This window comes from Budorcas taxicolor, chromosome 23, assembly GCF_023091745.1.
Source record: "Budorcas taxicolor isolate Tak-1 chromosome 23, Takin1.1, whole genome shotgun sequence".
Taxonomy (NCBI): Eukaryota; Metazoa; Chordata; class Mammalia; order Artiodactyla; family Bovidae; genus Budorcas; species Budorcas taxicolor.
The window spans coordinates 46,159,643-46,175,785 of record NC_068932.1 but is presented as its reverse complement, the minus strand read 5'-3'; the positions used below and the strand labels follow the sequence as shown (position 1 = coordinate 46,175,785).

General features: G+C 51.5%; 1 protein-coding gene across 5 annotated transcripts in view; it reads right to left on the bottom strand.

The window, feature by feature from the left end:
• DOCK1 (dedicator of cytokinesis 1) overlaps positions 1–16,143 on the bottom strand; it is a 563,137-nt gene that overhangs the window by 22,513 nt on the left and 524,481 nt on the right. For all 5 annotated transcript variants that reach the window (XM_052661098.1, XM_052661102.1, XM_052661099.1 and 2 more), the window contains exons 43-47: positions 14,886–14,970; positions 11,351–11,437; positions 8,641–8,817; positions 7,565–7,648; positions 1,415–1,552 (exon numbers count right to left, since the gene is read on the bottom strand). In XM_052661098.1, the coding sequence (XP_052517058.1) occupies positions 1,415–1,552; positions 7,565–7,648; positions 8,641–8,817; positions 11,351–11,437; positions 14,886–14,970 (571 nt within the window). The remainder of the gene's footprint in view (positions 1–1,414; positions 1,553–7,564; positions 7,649–8,640; positions 8,818–11,350; positions 11,438–14,885; positions 14,971–16,143) is intronic.

Here is a 16,143-nt window from a genome sequence, read left to right as displayed (position 1 = left end):
AGTGGAGAAAGGGGACCATCTGTTCGGGTAGACACCTCCCGAGCCCACAGTCAAGGCTAGGACGCACCAAGATTCCCAGAGACCCTAAGTAAGGGAGGAAGTGATGCTCTGAACTGCACACCAGGGGGCGCTCTGAGGTGTGGTGCCTGGCCCTGCCCCCAGAGGTGCTAAGACCCAGCTCATGAAGACTGCCTCAAGCCCACCACAGGCCTTACACTGTCAGGTACTTTGCATCAGTAAGGACGGAAACTCTGCTCCATGTTACGTGGCAGGCTGCATGGGAGCAGAGTTTGGGGCAGAATGGATACGAGTATGTGTATGTCGGCTTCCCCAGTGGCTCAGCTGGTAAAGAACCCGCCTGCTAGTGCAGGAGGCGTAAGAGACGAGGGTTCGATCCTTGGGTTGGGAAGATCCCCTGGAGAAGGAATTGGCAACCTGTTTCAGTATTCTCATCTGGAAAATTCCACGGACAGAGGAGCCTGGAGGGCTACAGTCCAAGGGGTCACAAAGAGTCAGACACTAGAAACTATCACAACATTGATAATCAGCCATTCTCCAACATTAAAAAACAAAAACAAAAACCCAAAACCAAAAAAGACGCATACAATATATAAAAAAAATCACCAGCCATTCTTTTATGATGCTCTTGATGTTAGCCTTGGCTCAGAAACTACACAAACTCTTAGTAAAAGCCCAGGTCTGCCCTTTACCCGAGAACAGAGGCTCCCAGCAGTCCAGGCTCTGTGAGGCTGGGTATCTTTTCGAGTCTGCCCTACGAATTGTCTTCTGCCCAAGGCATGGCTGTGACTGCACCAGCCCCTGGCTTACCATTCAGGTTCCTGCCACCAGCCTTTGCTGAGTGAGTCCTCTCTCTGGGCGTCATCCTGCCCACCTCCTGCAGCTTATCCCTGACTTAGATCAATGGCCACTTCCTCCAGCAGGTAAGATTCAGACTTCAGTGAACTGTTCCTCCCCTCAATGACTCTGACCTTGGCCTGGGCACAGGCTCCATCTCAGCTCTGGGACATCGTGAGTGCTGTTATCCTGTGTGTGCTTTAACCCTCTGCCTGTGCTGTGTGATTGGAAGTAGGGTTTCCATGAACCAGCCTGAGTCCCGTGGGTTGATGAGATTTTTCTGTTGCTCCCTGACTCTAAGGGGAGATTGCGTTCACAGCTGTGGGCAGGGTACACGGTGATCAAGCACATTTACTCAAGCTTGCTCACCCAGACATTTCCAGTTACTGAAAGGAGGTGACTAGATTTGCTGGCAGAGGACCTGAGGAAGGGGCAGAGGGCCCTTGTCCTAAGTGGGCACCACGGGCAGGACTCAGGTACTCTGCCCTGTGGGCCTGTCATGGTCAGACAGTGTGATGAAGAGACGTGCCCCCCGACTGCTGCCACGCCAGCCACTCACCATGGTCCGGACGCCGTACTGCTTCTCCACTTTCTCCTTTAACTGTCTGAAACAGGCCTCCATTCTCTCATGAAATGGCCTCAGTGCTTCTGTGACTTTGTCTCCATGGATCCTGATCCCTTCGGCCAAAAACGGAATCTGAAAAATATACCGGTCGACATTCCTTATCTCCTGCTTAATGTCTTGAAAGAGCAATGTACACCCGGCAGAAAGTGGTGACCCATGTGCAAAATGCATCTGTTTTGGTTTTCCAATCAAACCAGCTGATTAAATTCATCAGCCAGGCATGCTACTCTCCCAAACCAAAATGTGTAAATGAAAAGCATTTGTCTTAAGTCGGACACGTCTAGCGCGGCATGCAGGGCACGGACGTGTCATTGCTTTGCCTGACTTGCATTTGACCATCAACCCCAGAAGAGACGGCTGTGTGTTCTCCACCTGAATTTGAGAACTGCATTTTGGATTTGTTTAGCTGTAACTTGATGTACTCACAAAGGGCCATGTCACAGTGCCAAGATTCCTTCGCTAAGAATATTGCCTCTATAACCCGCTTTAGTATTCTTGCCTGGAGAATCCCCGTGGACAGAGGAGCCTGGCAGGTTACACTCCCTGGGGTCACAAAGAATTGGACATGACTGAAGTGACTTAGCATACATGCACAGCTATAACTTGACCTACTTGCAAAGGGCCATGTCACAGTGCAAAGATTCTTTTGCTAAAAATATTGCCTCTACAGGCAATTGAGAACTCTATTCCAAAATGTAAAAACCGAATTATATGTGATCTATAGTCCTGAAGGGTATTCTTATTTGGAAAGGAAAACCAAATTTATCCTTTCTTAAAACTAAAAATAATCACCTCTCTGCCAACACTCCTGTCACAAATATCCACGCCGACGCTTCACATCGGATCATGGAGATGTAGCTGACCTTTAAACACGTTGTAGAGACATTTTTATTCCCCAGCCCCAGAGACCCTGCAGAGTCCCTGCCATTGGGGGTGGGTGTCAGGAAGGCTCTTTTCTTTCCCCAGCTTCTGCGTCCCCCGAGGCTCCGACTGGGAGGTACATGCTCTCCAGTGCAATCAAGCTAAGAGGCTTCTTCTTAATAATTTATAATTAAATCAAAATACTGACTAAAAACAGATTTCCTTAATATGCCAGAACACCAGTGTAGATGAGCAGATTTATTAGTAAGAAGGATAATAAGTCCACAATTGAATTTCATGTGAACAAATTCAAGGAATCTTATCAGGATGAATCAACACACAAAACGTATTTGGCTGCCATTTATAGCAAGCAGCTGGAGCCTCTTGTGGTGCTCCGGGAGAGGACAGGATAAGTGAGCACCCTCCCTGGGTTGACACCCCTCAGCCTCCTTTCGGGCTGCACTGGCACAAAGCGTGTTCAGCTGACAGCTGGGTCTACACCCAAGGTAAACTCCAGGCATCTCTTTCTGGCCGTTATCATCAGGAGGGCAGTGTACAGCTAAGATTTCAGACGAGATGGGACCTTTTACTTTCCCATGCATATTACTCTTGCAGATGGCAGCCTCCAGGGGCTAGCTGCAGTTTGTGCAGGTTCAGCAGGAGAAGATGCTCGCAGAAATTTTCTTGATTGCTGCGGGTTGGCAATGGCAGGCTGGGGATAACCTGCTGTGGGACGGGGAACGTGTCCTGTCTATCCTAGAATGAAGGCAAGAATAGGGGTGTGGTTTCAAGGTGACAGCCCAGCCACTCTAGACACTGAAAGCATTTTGCTCTAGAATGGACCTTTCTCAAATGTGCAAAATGAAGTCTAGTCATTTCTATAATTTTTTGTGTTGGTTTGACAAAACTCTTAATTGGCCAGATGCTTGACATCAAAGAAGCTACTTGCTGGACTAACGTGAAGACCTTTTGGTTCAGGTCTTGGGAATGAATGAAGGGCGATTTGGCAGGTAAAACTGATCCTTTCAACTGGTCCCTGACATTGGTTAGTTATAGCTTTCTACAAGAAGGGTGGGATGGGGCCCTTGTTCTATGTCTGCTTAGGGCTGAACTGAAGCTGTGAATAAAAAGATGCTCTGTGCAAACACTCCAACATACGAGGTGCTTAGCACATGAACGGAAGCCATGGACTGAGGCCTGGAATGGTCTTTGGATTCCAGCAGGCTGAGCATCAAAATCTCTCAGGCAGATTCCTGAACCCATAGTCCTGATCTGGTCTGGAGGAGGTCCCAGGAATCAGAACATCTAAAGAGTTTCCCAGAGCCCAGAGCGGGAGGAGGACATCCCCAAAAGCCACACGTGTCCTCAGGTACGTGCTTAGTCATGTCTGAATCTGTGTGACCCCACAGACTAGCCCACCAGGCTCCTTGGTCCAAAGCATTTCCCAGGTAAGACTACTGGAGTGGGTGGCCATTTCCTTCTCTAGAGGATCTTCCCCACCCAGGGATGGAACCTGTGTATTTTGAGTTGGCTGGTAGATTCTTTACCACAACATGTTGAGTTGTTCAAAGTGAGCACACGGCCGGCTCTCAAAATAGCGGTGCTATATGTGAAATCTGCTCCTGTGTGTCTCCTACACGGGTTCATGGCCTGCTGGTGGCACAGAGCACTTAGAAGCAGCGCGAAGCACTTCAGGAGCACTGCCCCCGGTGACCTCAGTCAGGCCTGTCATCAGCTGGGCATGGTGAGAGGGTCTAGGCTTTCATTTCTGTGCATTTCAGAAGACACATATGCGGGCACCTCAGTGGGCTTGTCAGTCTACACGGATTCATCCTCAGACCCACAGCAGGGAGGCTCCGTGAGATAGCTGCGTCTGTGGAAAGAGGGAGCTGTGCCTTTGAAGAAGGGGCTGGCGCTCCTGGCTGCAAACCTGGAAGAGCCCCACGCACACAACTGGCCCCTGATGGACCCTGGCTCCCACCCCCAAGGGGCTCAACACCCCCTGCTTCAGCAGAGGCAACAGCAGAGCCAGGAGCTGCCTGGAACTTAATAACCAGCCTTTGCAAGTGATTTTAGGCACCAAGATGTGCTGATTGTACATCAGGGATGGAAACTCTGCCCAGGAATCCTTGGGATTCCCAGCAGGAAAACCTTGCTTTGCCCTGATGGAGCTTCAGGGAAGAAAAACAAATCAAACAAATTAACAAACAAAACCAGAAGAAAGCACTCCAGTAACCCCGAACTTCTTTCTGTTACTGACCATATGACTCAATTACTGATATTAAAATATGGATTTTCAAAACATCAGCAAATGAGAGCAAGATCACAGGTAATGTTTTGAATATGTATTTTTCATCACTCTTTGATTTCATAAAGAGGCTAGAAAACAGATTTTTTTTTCAACTTTTCTGTGAACTGCTTTAAAATTCATCCTTTAATATAGTTATTAGGGGTGATGACATAGTGCTGATATAAAGTTCTCTCTGGGGAACAAACTGCTTTCCTCTGTAGGGCCTGAAACTCCTAAAATCCAATTTGCTGTAAAAGCTTACAGGGAAAAAAAAAAATCAATATAACTTTTTGCAGACCAAACTAGTTTTTGTGTAGCAATGGTTTTACAGCCTTCAGTAGAGTTTTGAATTTTGTGCCTTCTGGTTCCCACAGCATCTAAAATGGAATCATTCAGACCTGTAAATCCTCTCCCTCTTTTCCTTAGTTAGAGACGGAGACTGCCCTACACAAAGCTTATAACCTGTGCGAAGAGACCATTCTTACAAAGTCCCCTTAAATTCAGCTCCCAGGGCGTCTTACCAGAGAAGAATTCCAAGGCCAAATTGATATCAAATGCCTAAGTCACACCCATTAGGATGGTTGTTATAAAACAAAGAAAAAGAAAATCAGAACATGAATGTTGACGAGGATGTGGGGAAACTGGAACCATGGTGCCTGCCTGGCAGCGGGAACAGAGAGCAGTGCAGCTGCTGTGGAACAGTGCGGCGCCTGCTCAGAAAGCTAAAGATCGACGCATCACACAACCCAGCAATCCCCCTGCTGGGCACATACCCAGAGGAAGTCAAAGCAGGAGACAGCAGGTTTGTGTAAACCCGTGTTCATAAGAACATTGTTCACAACAGCAAAAGATGGAAGCAACCCAGGAGGCCATCAATGAAAGAACAGATAAGCAACACGCGGTCCATACAGACAGTGGAACATTCTTCAGCCTTGATACAGGACAACATGGAGGAACCTGGAAGACCTATGCCAACTGGAATGAGCCAGTCACAAAAGAACAAACAATATATGACTCTACTTATATGAGGTCCCTGTGGCTGCTGCTGCTGCTGCTAAGTCACTTCAGTCGTGTCCGACTCTGTGCGACCCCATAGACGGCAGCCCACCAGGCTCCCCCGTCCCTGGGATTCTCCAGGCAAGAACACTGGAGTGGGTTGCCATTTCCTTCTCTGATGCATGAAAGTGAAAAGCGAAAGTGAAGTCATTCAGTCATGTCTGACTCTTTGCGACCCCATGGACTGCAGCCCACCAGGCTCCTCCGTCCATGGGATTTTCCAGGCAAGAGTACTGGAGTGGGGTGCCATTGCCTTCTCCGATGAGGTCCCTAGAATAATCCAAATAAGAGATGAGGGTTTGATCCCTGGTTGGGAAGATCCCTTGGAGGACGAAATGGCAACCCACTCCAGTGATCTTGCCTGGAGAATCCCATGCACAGAGGAGCCTGATGGGCTACAGTCCCTGGGGTTGCAAAGGGTCGAAAACGACTGAAGTGACTTAGCAGGCACACACAGAATAATCAAATGCATAGAGACAGAGCGCAGGGTGGTGGTTTCCAGGGGTGGGGAGCGTGGGGAATTATTGTTTATTGGGTGTCGAGCAGTTCTGCAAGGTGAGAAAGTTCTGGAGGTGATGGTGGTAATGGTTGCACAACGATGTGAATGGATTTGACACTGAACTGTGCACTTAGAAAGGACTCAGGTCAACTGTATGCTACACGCATTCTATCACAACAACATACACACACACGTTATACATACAAAGGAAGTACTTGTAACTTGGCTTGAAACCGAACAGGCCCACTCTGCCCTAACAGGTCCCGTAACCCACGTGCTGATGGTGGACAAGCCAGGACAATGAGGCTCTGGGGAGGCCAGGAGCTGGTGCCCACAGAGCCCTCATCAGGAGGGGGAGCCAGGACTCCTGGGCTGTGGAGGGGTGCCACCCAGGCACAAGGTGACCCTGGTCTCTGCCTCCCTCAGCTCTCTGCCCTCAGCCTGGCACGCGGGGCACAGATCAGCAGTGCCCTCTCTGCCTCCCAAGAGAGAAAAGGAAGCCTAAAGAAGCCAGCTGATGCTGGCCAAGATTGAAGGTGGGAGGAGAAGGGGACAACAGAGGGTGAGATGGTGGGATGGCATCACCGACTTCAATGGGCATGAGTTTGAGGAAGCTCTGGGAATTGGTGCTGGACAGAGAGGCCTGGCATGCTGCAGTCCATGGGGTCGCAAAGAATTGAACACGACTGAGCAAGTGAACTGAACTGAACTGAAAGGAGTCAGCTGCCCAAAGTCCAGAGCAGGTCGGCAGAGTTCCCACAGGAGCTGGGTCTGGACATTCCCATTACACTGGGCTCACAAAGACTCCAAAAGCGCAGACACAGGAGCCAGGAACGTCCCACGGAGCCCAGGACACCCTCCAGAGATTCCCAGACCACATCCCTTGAAGGAAGTACTGAGAGCCCTCAGGAGCACAAGCAGAAAAGCCCAAGAATATGCAGAAGTATCTGGAACACTCCCCGCAACCCTGACCACCAGCAGAGGGGACAGGAGGGTGGGCACTTGGCAGTTCCCCACGCCCACCTGCCATACCACCCGCCTGAGACAGGCTGGGGCCATGACCTCTGGGAGTCATCCCCCGACCTCACCCCCAACATTCTGTTCTGTTGATACCAAAGATTTTCCAGCAGGCAATACACCGACTGAGGGGAGGAAACAGACCCAGCTCATTCGCAAGAGCAAACGTTCTAAGTGTTCATATTCATGACAACGCCCAGGAGTCCAGTTAATTGCAGTGGCGGTGGGTGGGTTTATCCAGTACAAACACGGTCGTGTGTACTCCGTGGCGGCTGGCAGATGTGCTAAGGAGGCCCATAGGGATCTGGTCCCAGGGTCCGCTTTCCCCACCCCGACCCTGCAGCTGCCGCGAGACGTTTACCTGCCAAGCAATCAGGTCCTTGAGCTTCTCGATCTTTTCGTGGGCCTCGGGGTGCTCCTGCAGGTACCGCTCGGTGAAGAAAGCCTGGTGGGGACAGAGAGAGTGGCTGAGCCCACCAACATGCCCCGGCCGCAGGCAGTTTGGCACATCTGGAGTTCCCCAGGCCCGGGGAGAGAGCTGTGTGGAATGCAGGACCACAGCCCTGCCGTCACCAGGCTCACGTCCCCCCAGGTGGGGCCCTCTCCACCAAAACATTCAGGAAGGTCAATACAACCTAAGGACTCTGTTCACTCACTGCGGAGGCCCTGTTCACAGAGCCCAGCAAGGCCGCTGCTGACTGGCCCCCCCCAACCCCCCGCTCAGGTCATGGGCAGCACTCCCCAGCTGCTCCCAGGCTGTGATCATCAGCCGGGCCTGCTCTGCACCTGAGGATGGCTGGGACGCAGCACCACCTCCCTGTCCCCTCCCCCTCATGGCCCACCTTCGGGCAGCGCCCTTCCTGCCTTGGTTTCCCCTTCATCTAGACCAGGGGGGCTAGTGAACTCCTCCTGTGAAGAGCCTCAACTCTGCTGCCGTTGTATCCAGAAGACGGCCTCAGACACTAAGAAGCAGATGGCCACGGCCACATTGCAAACTCCATGTACAAAATCAGGCGGACCCTGTGTCTAGATCACCAGCCCATGACCTTCAACTTGGGCTCCATCTTACTATTTTTCCAGAGAGATCAGCTGGCTGTCCCCACTGCACCAGTCCCCCAGCTGCTCTAAATATTCTAACGCTGTTGTCTTCCACTACAACTGTATATTGTGGTCTTTAATAACCCCAGCTCTCTGGACAGTCAGGCAGGTCACTCTCCATCAGCACAGCCTGGTAGGGGAGTGGGGACAATGTCCAGGCCAGCCATGCCCGGGGTGGGGTCTTGACTGCTGGCGGCCGGCAGAAGCTGCCCCCGGGGAGTGGGCCCGGTTTGGCCCACTTCAGCGAGCCCGGCGAGGTCTCCGGGCTTGGAGGTGGGGTTTGGAGCAAGCCTGTCACCGGGGGCGGGGCTGCAGCTAGGAAGCGGGCATGTCACGTGCCTTCTCGTAATTGGCAAAACCTCCCATCACCGCGGGGTCCACGATGCCGTTCAGGAGCATGGAGAGCGGGTTGATGGGAAGGCTGGGGTCATCTAGGTGCTGCTGTACCATGCTATTGATCTTGTCATTGGTCAGCTGCATGGTCTCGATGGCGTTCTCCAGGGGGCTGATCTCCACCTGCGGAAGCGGGAGGACAGGGATGACTCGGGCCAGCAGCCACGCCCCGCCCCGCCCCGCCCCGCCCCGCGGGGGCCCTTGCCCATGCCCCCGGCACCTCGCCAGAGGAAAGGCATCCCGACTGTGGCCCGGGCTTCCTACTCCCTGTCTACGTTTCCTTCCAGTGGATCTTCGGGGCAAGGTCTCTCATCACCCAACAAGAGGAGCGGGGCGTGTGAGCGTCTTTACACGTTTCCACTGACCCGGTCCCCACATGCAAAGTCCAAAGGCACGATGCAAGGTCAGCTTGTCCCGGGGTGTGTGTGTGTGTGCACATGCTCATCTGTATACATGTGTGTGCATGCATGCATGTGTGTACATGAATGGTCATCCCAGGAAAACAGCCCTGAGTGGTGTTTGAATACGGCTGCATCACAGATGAGGGCTTTTAGCCATGGTCTTGTCCGCTGCTTGTTTTAAGGAATCTGGGGCACTCTGTCCTGTCCCTGAGGCAGGAGGTCTGGGCGTTTTGTAAGCCCCCCTGGACCTGCTTGGTCCGAGAAGTTGGGGCAGGGGTAGAGAGGTCCCACCACGGTCTCCACCTGTGATCATGTGCCCTCCAGGGAATAAAAGAGCTCCCCCAGCGCCGGGGGCACCGCTTCAGTTGGATCTCACAGGCCTCCCTTGCAAACTTGATACCAGTCAGCAGGACCTTCAGGGCAGGAGGCAGGGCGGTCCACCTCAGGCCCACCTCTGCCCACACTGCCAAGGCCCTTTTTTCACTGGGGGCCCTGCAGGGCTCTGTGATGCTCAGCCCCGCCCTCCTCTCTGGCTCAGCTCTAACCGCCAGGAGAATGTGACTGGGTTTAAAACAGTAACACCACCTTCATGCTGGTTCTCCCTCCAACAGACCCAAGGCTGGGCCCCTGAGCCACGTCCAGGGGTGACCTCAATGCAAGATAACCTTGTCCTTGCCCTCCCCAAGGCCAGTGTGCTGGGGCCCCCTGCCTGTGCCAGGGACCCAAGGGTGTCTTTAGCAAATGGCAAAGAAGAGCAGCCTGTTTTCTTCTTGCTCCAGCCCCTGGAGGCTGTCTGAGAGGCAAAGGGAGGGATGGAGGTACAGAGACACTCAGAGAACAGTTCTGCTCATGGCTAGATCCCGGAATGACACCCTCAGCTGCTAGGCAGGAAGCCCCTGCTTGTCAAAGAACGGTGTCCTAGATTCATCAAACCAAGAGGGTCAGCTGCTGCCCACACCGTATCCCATGCTGGTCTGTCCTGGGGGGCAGACCCTCGGCAAGAGGGGCCCGTGGTATTGACAGCGGGATTATTTCAGTCATGCCATCCGGGGATTATCCAGCTTCCAGCCCTCTTAGTTCACTAAAAAAAGGGCCAACACAGCCCATGGCAGAACCACATCCTTACAGAAAATCAGGGATTGCCTCTCTCCACCTCGAGCTGTTAAGCGCCTTCCTTGCACACCCTGGCTGGCTCGCGGAATCCCCGATTACAAACGGCTTACAGGCAGAGGCTCATTAGGAAGATAGGATTGTGCCTGTTTATGGAAGGGCCTCCTGGTCCATCTCCCACCCATGTACATCACCAGCTCCAAACGGTGCCAGCAAAGGCTTGCGTTTCTGCCACCTGCCACGCGTCTCCTGAGCCTTTTGCAGCTCAGGGCCCGCCAGGCGGCTATAGGGGCACAGAGCCCTAGGGCAGGCTTCAGAGCAGGAGGAGAAGGCGCTGGGGTTTGGGGAAGGGGAAGTGGCTGACCACAGGCATACTCAGCCAGAGGCCCAGAGCTCAGGTGGCGAGGACAAAGGTCAAGAGTGGAACCAAGGCTGGGTGCAGCCATAAGGTCTTAGGATGAATCAGGAGCATCCAAGGGGCCTCATGGTAAACTGAACGGTGAGAACCACCCCTCTGGCTAAGATCCTGCCAGGTAAATATCCAAGGCACTGAGACACAGGGCAAAGTGTACATATTCTAATCAGATCTTTCTATACCGGCAGTTGTCAGTATGCTGCTGCTGCACAAGAATCTTTGGCCCAACTCTGGTTCCTGTCATTAAAACTGTCCAATAGTAAGGCTTAGCTGATGAGATGCGAGTCATTCTTTCTTTAAAAAGTGTGGGCGGCGGGGAGGGTATATTCTCAAGCTATTTTTATTTGAAATGAGCAAGTACTATTAATCAAGTTGTTTGTCATGTAAATGACAATAAGACCATCAGGAAGAAAGATCTTAAAAAGGGTATATGAATTGGAATTTGTCTTAAACTTTTCACTTTGTTAGCAGAAAGAACTGTCAAAACAGCACAGTGAGGGCTGTGTTTAAATATTTTGTAAGAAGAGATGAAATCTTAATTCTCTGGTTTTCGTCTACATTAGAGGTGGCTGTGATTGCAGCATGTCCACCGTGGTATTTGTGGGCAGGGAGAGAGATTCTGGGTTGCTAAGCCTGACGTGGGGTCTGCAGGGTGGGACAGGCCCCGGGAAGAGGCTGGGTCGGACCGCAGCAGAGGGTGACGGGCAGGCTTTCTGCAGGGTGTGCTTACCATGAAAACAGACTTGACCTCAAACCACCTCAGGATGCCAGGCAGCTTATACGCAGTGGTATAAATGGTCCTCTCGATCCACATATTCTGCAAAGGGAACACAGACCCACGGTGCTTAGAAGAAGGATGTTGCAGGCGGCTGACAGCTTCTGCCCTCGGGGGGATCTGCTAGGCTCTGGGAGGCAAGGTCACCAGCCACCCAGGGAACACCTCATGCTCTGCTGAAGCCAGACCATCACACACGACATGTGGCCCCCTGTCCCCTGGCCAACGGCGCCCACTTCCCTGGTATTTGGAAAAGAAAAATGTAACAGAGGAGTCAGGAAGAATTATCTGCACCCAGACAGGGGAGGCTCCCTCTGAGAGCAGATTTTTGGAAAGGCTCTGATGAGTTTAACGTTAGCCTTATTGAGTGTTCAAAAGAAACCCGAGGATGCAAATCCATTGAGGAAGATGGGGCTTCGTAAAAGTGACGTCTCACATGCTAATAAAATCAGTTAGCATTTTAATGATTTTTTTCTTTGTATAACATATATTTACATCAGAAAATAAAGATATGGAAATAGAAGGCAGAAAAAAGAAATGGCAACCCACTCCAGCATTCCTGCCTGGGGAATCCCATGGCAGAGGAGCCTGGAGGGTACAGTCCATGGGGTTGCAACAGTTGGACATGACTTAGCAACCAAACCACCCCCATCACCAACCACCCAGAGATGACAACCTAAACTTTTACTATCTATTGTTAAGCGTACTTATTAAGCATACATAAATGTGTATATGTGTATTTTCAGTGAAAATACCATTTAATAATCTGCATTCTTCCTAAAGAAGTTTCCTAGGTGACACAGTAGTAAAGACTCTGCCTGCCAATGCAGGAGATGCAGGTTTGATGCCTGGGTCAGAAAGATCCCTTGGAGCAGGAAATGACAGCCCATTCCAGCATTCTTGCCAGGAAAATCCCATGGACAGAGGAGCCTGGAGGGTTACAGTCCATGAGATCACAAAGAGTCGGCTACAATGGAGCGCACACACACACATACACACAAACACAAGCTTGCACACACTTCCTGAAATGGTACATCTCAGATTGAGGGAAATGTATATAAGCTGATACACATAATTCCACCTGTCCCGTGGCTGCCCTGAACTCCACTGCGGAGTAAACAGTGACCCTTCCATCCCGCCCCCTGCTGCAGGATGTTGAGCTGGTGGTGGCCTTTGCCAGCAAAAGCTCCCAGTAATAGAGAATCACTGAGTCTGTCCACAGTGGTCCAGATACCCAGAGACGGCATAATGCAATGGCAGCATTTCCAGAAAACTAGGCTAGAACTTGGAAAGCATTCTCCCCAGACCTCAGACTGCTGGGGAGGGGGAGGAGCAGGCCCTGGTGCCCCCAGACACAGGCTCCTGCTGCCCCCAGGGGCTGGCAGTCAGGCGCCGGTCTGGAGACAGCAGTCTGCACGTTCGGAGCTGCCTGCAGCCACAGCTCACTATTCTCCTCCCCAACACCTCAAGCCAGCACCCTCCTAGGGGCCTTCAGGCTCCACACTGACTCCTCTCAGCCTTCGGCCTCTTCTTCTCTGGCCATGGGTTCCAGAAAGTCATCCCCTGGCCAGGTGTGGAGGCGCTGAGCTGCTCTGAACTCCCCGGCTGGCCTGGTGGGGCAGTACGTAGACTCCCCACCTCGGGCCCCAGCCTGGCTTCCTGCGGCCACCAAACCTGCATGCTTATCTGGAAGCCAGGAGCTTTGTCAGGCCCATGAAGGACTAAACCCCGTGGCTTCTGAAAGCCTCATCTGCGTGTGAGAGGACCTAATGGGGCCATTACGGGATTTCAGGGCCATTTAGAAAAAGCCCAGCTCTGAGGCTTAGCGCAGCCCCAGTGTCAGGAGCCGAGGTTATTCTTAGCTCTGCTCCAACGGTTGCACGCTCGTCGGCAATTTGCCTGACCTCCTTGTGTCTCTTCCTTCACAGTATGAAAAACCTACATGGCTGTGAGATGTGAGAAGCGTGAGGGAAATTCAAGGAGGGCCCGTACATTCTGCCTGGAGGATGCTACATCACGGATCGAGTTACTGCTGAGATGATCAGAGCAGAGATTTCCGTAAAGCCCGGCCCTGGCCTGGGGGAATGGGAGCAGACCTGTCCCTCTCCCCATCACAGACGATGCCACAGTGAAACCCATCACCAAACAGGAGCAGGAAGCCACAGCAACCAAGAAAGAGGGGACTGACAGGGTTTGAAACAACCAGTGTTGACACGGGGGTGCTGCCTTAGAATTTCCCGATTCTGAGCTCCTGATTGACACACAGAGGAAGCTGGGCTGGGGGAGGAAAGGGGCTTTCAGGAGCTGTGGCTAGAGGCCCACAGGTGTGGCCCTGAGGATGGAAAGATCACAGGAAACAGGGAACGTGGTGGAAGCTTTGCTGACAGCGCTCTGAGCTGCCCTTTGAGTCAGCAGGCGCTGCTTCAGCTTTGTCCTCCTGCACCCCCAGATACCTGCAGGCAAGGCGCCTGCCAGGGGTCCTCAAAGCAAATGCTGCCTTGAAATGTGGGCCAATCTAGGGATTTCCAGAGGAGGTTTTCAGGGCAGGAAGAGAGAGAAATAATAACATTTTAAACAAACAAACAATGTTTGATTTCATGCCTTTTCAAAATGGAATCCATTAAACTGGTTGTGCATGTATTTTATTTCTATTTATTTTTTGTTTGTTGTTTGTTTTTTCGGCTGCACTGGGCAGCATGCAGGATCTTAGTTCCCCGATCAGGGATGGAACCCCGTGTCTCCTGCATCGGGGGTCCAGAGTTTTAACCACTGGACTTCCAGGCCAGTCCCTGTGCCTATATATTTTTTTAAAAGGCTGCAGGAACCTGTGTTAATATTTCCAGGTCTCTAATGCAGTGTTTTTAACAAGGCACAGACGTTTAGCAATGTGTGGAAACATTTGTGATTGACTGTCATACCTGGGAGATTGTACCTTGCATCCCGTGGGTGGAAGCTGAGGATGCAGTTAAACATCCCTCGAGGCTCAGGACGGTCCCGGGCCTTTGCTCAGCTGCCCAGGGGCACCCCACTCCAGCATGTGGTGCCAGAGTGAAGTTCAGGCTGGGCACTGCAGAGTGAGCACAGCTCTCCTCCAGGCTGCGTGCCCGAACAGCAGAAAGCCACGTAAGCACACGGTGCCTCCATGAACTTCTTTATAACAGAGATACCAGCACCTGCTCCAGGACTCAGAGCCCAGAGGGAGGCTCAGGTACACGCGGGAGGGAGGCGAGTGTGCTCTGAGAACAGGAAGACTCTAAAAGTGCCAGTCACCCTCTTACAGCATCACAGGGACCTTGGTGACAGCGTCTGTGTAATGGTCATCATTGCACTGAATTTGGAGGGGTCAAATGTCAGGATCTCTGTGCATAACACACACAGGCATCAAACCCTGCATTGTGGGATCTCTGAGGACATTTTTATTTTTTTGACGGGCAGTTTTGTGAATAGTGGTATGAGGTTGGGGGGAGGGAGGCCATTTTTGCTTTTTTACCGCAAATTCGTTGTCTGGGTTTTTCTCTCCCTTGCGGATCGGACGAGAATATTCAAATCGCTGGACTTCGTTGACTCTGTAGAAACTGCAGAGACAGGGACATCATTAGCTGCTTCACCAGAGAAGTGGCCGATTTGCTTTTAGCCCTGGGATCTCGTCTCCCTACACGTCACTGCATCTCTTAAACACCTCCAACCTTGACCTAGAGCGGTAGCTGGGCTGTTGCTCCCCACCAGCCTCACAGGAGAGATGTTGGCAGGTGGAAAAATTACCTTGGATTCTTTGCCTCATCTCTGTCCCTGCCAACGCTCAGGGGAGAAGAGATGCTGAGTAAGAGTGAAACGGGCAAAAACTGAGGAAAGGTGAGGCAAAGGAGAGAGGAAAAAAAACCAACAAACCTTTGTTCTTCATTCTTGTGTTTGTTATTTGAAAGTTTTAATTCATGCATCAATAATCAATGTATTAAATAATTTACTAAGCTTACTGAACTTCTAAGAATGCATCCTGATTATGTTTTAAAGGTTTTGTATATTTAAACTGCAGATCTACGGAAGGCAGATTCTACAACCACCAAGGGTGGCAGACGCGGATGGACAGTTGGCCTTTCTCCCGTGGGGAGGAGGTGGGTTTCACACACACCCCAGAGGCAGGCTGGGAGGCCTACTCATTTGCCTGCTCTGAAACACAGGTGGGCATTCCACACCGAAGGGAAATACAGGAGCGTGCCCATGGTTCACTATCACTTCATGCCTCTCTGTGAGAAAAACGTATGTTGCAAAACTTAAAAATCTAAGCTTCATTCCTCAATAAGTCGAGTCCTGGTTTATTCCCCATGTCTGCTGAAGAAAGGTTAAAGAAATGGTAGTGAATTTTGCGGAAGAACCCAACCTGCCAAACTGCAGGATGTAAAACAGCATATCCTGTGCATTAGTTGGCCATCAAAGAGGTTACTTTTTTTCAGCAGAACAAGGATCAAGTAGAAAAAGAAACCCTTCACATCAAAGAGACGTCTAGGGTATGTGTTTCTACACTGCTGCTAAGTTAGGGGCAGTTCAATGCAGACACATACAGTCGCACTCAGATTCGGACACCTGGCCTGTGAGTTTGAAAATCCACCTCTGAGTCCCATATTATGGAATCACCCTGCGGTAGAGGGGAAGGGTCTCTTCACCCGGCACCTGGTTCTCCATCAGGAGTGTATGTCTGAATCCCTTTGCCTGCCTTCTGGGATCCAAACACTCAGGCCACCATGCAGGCA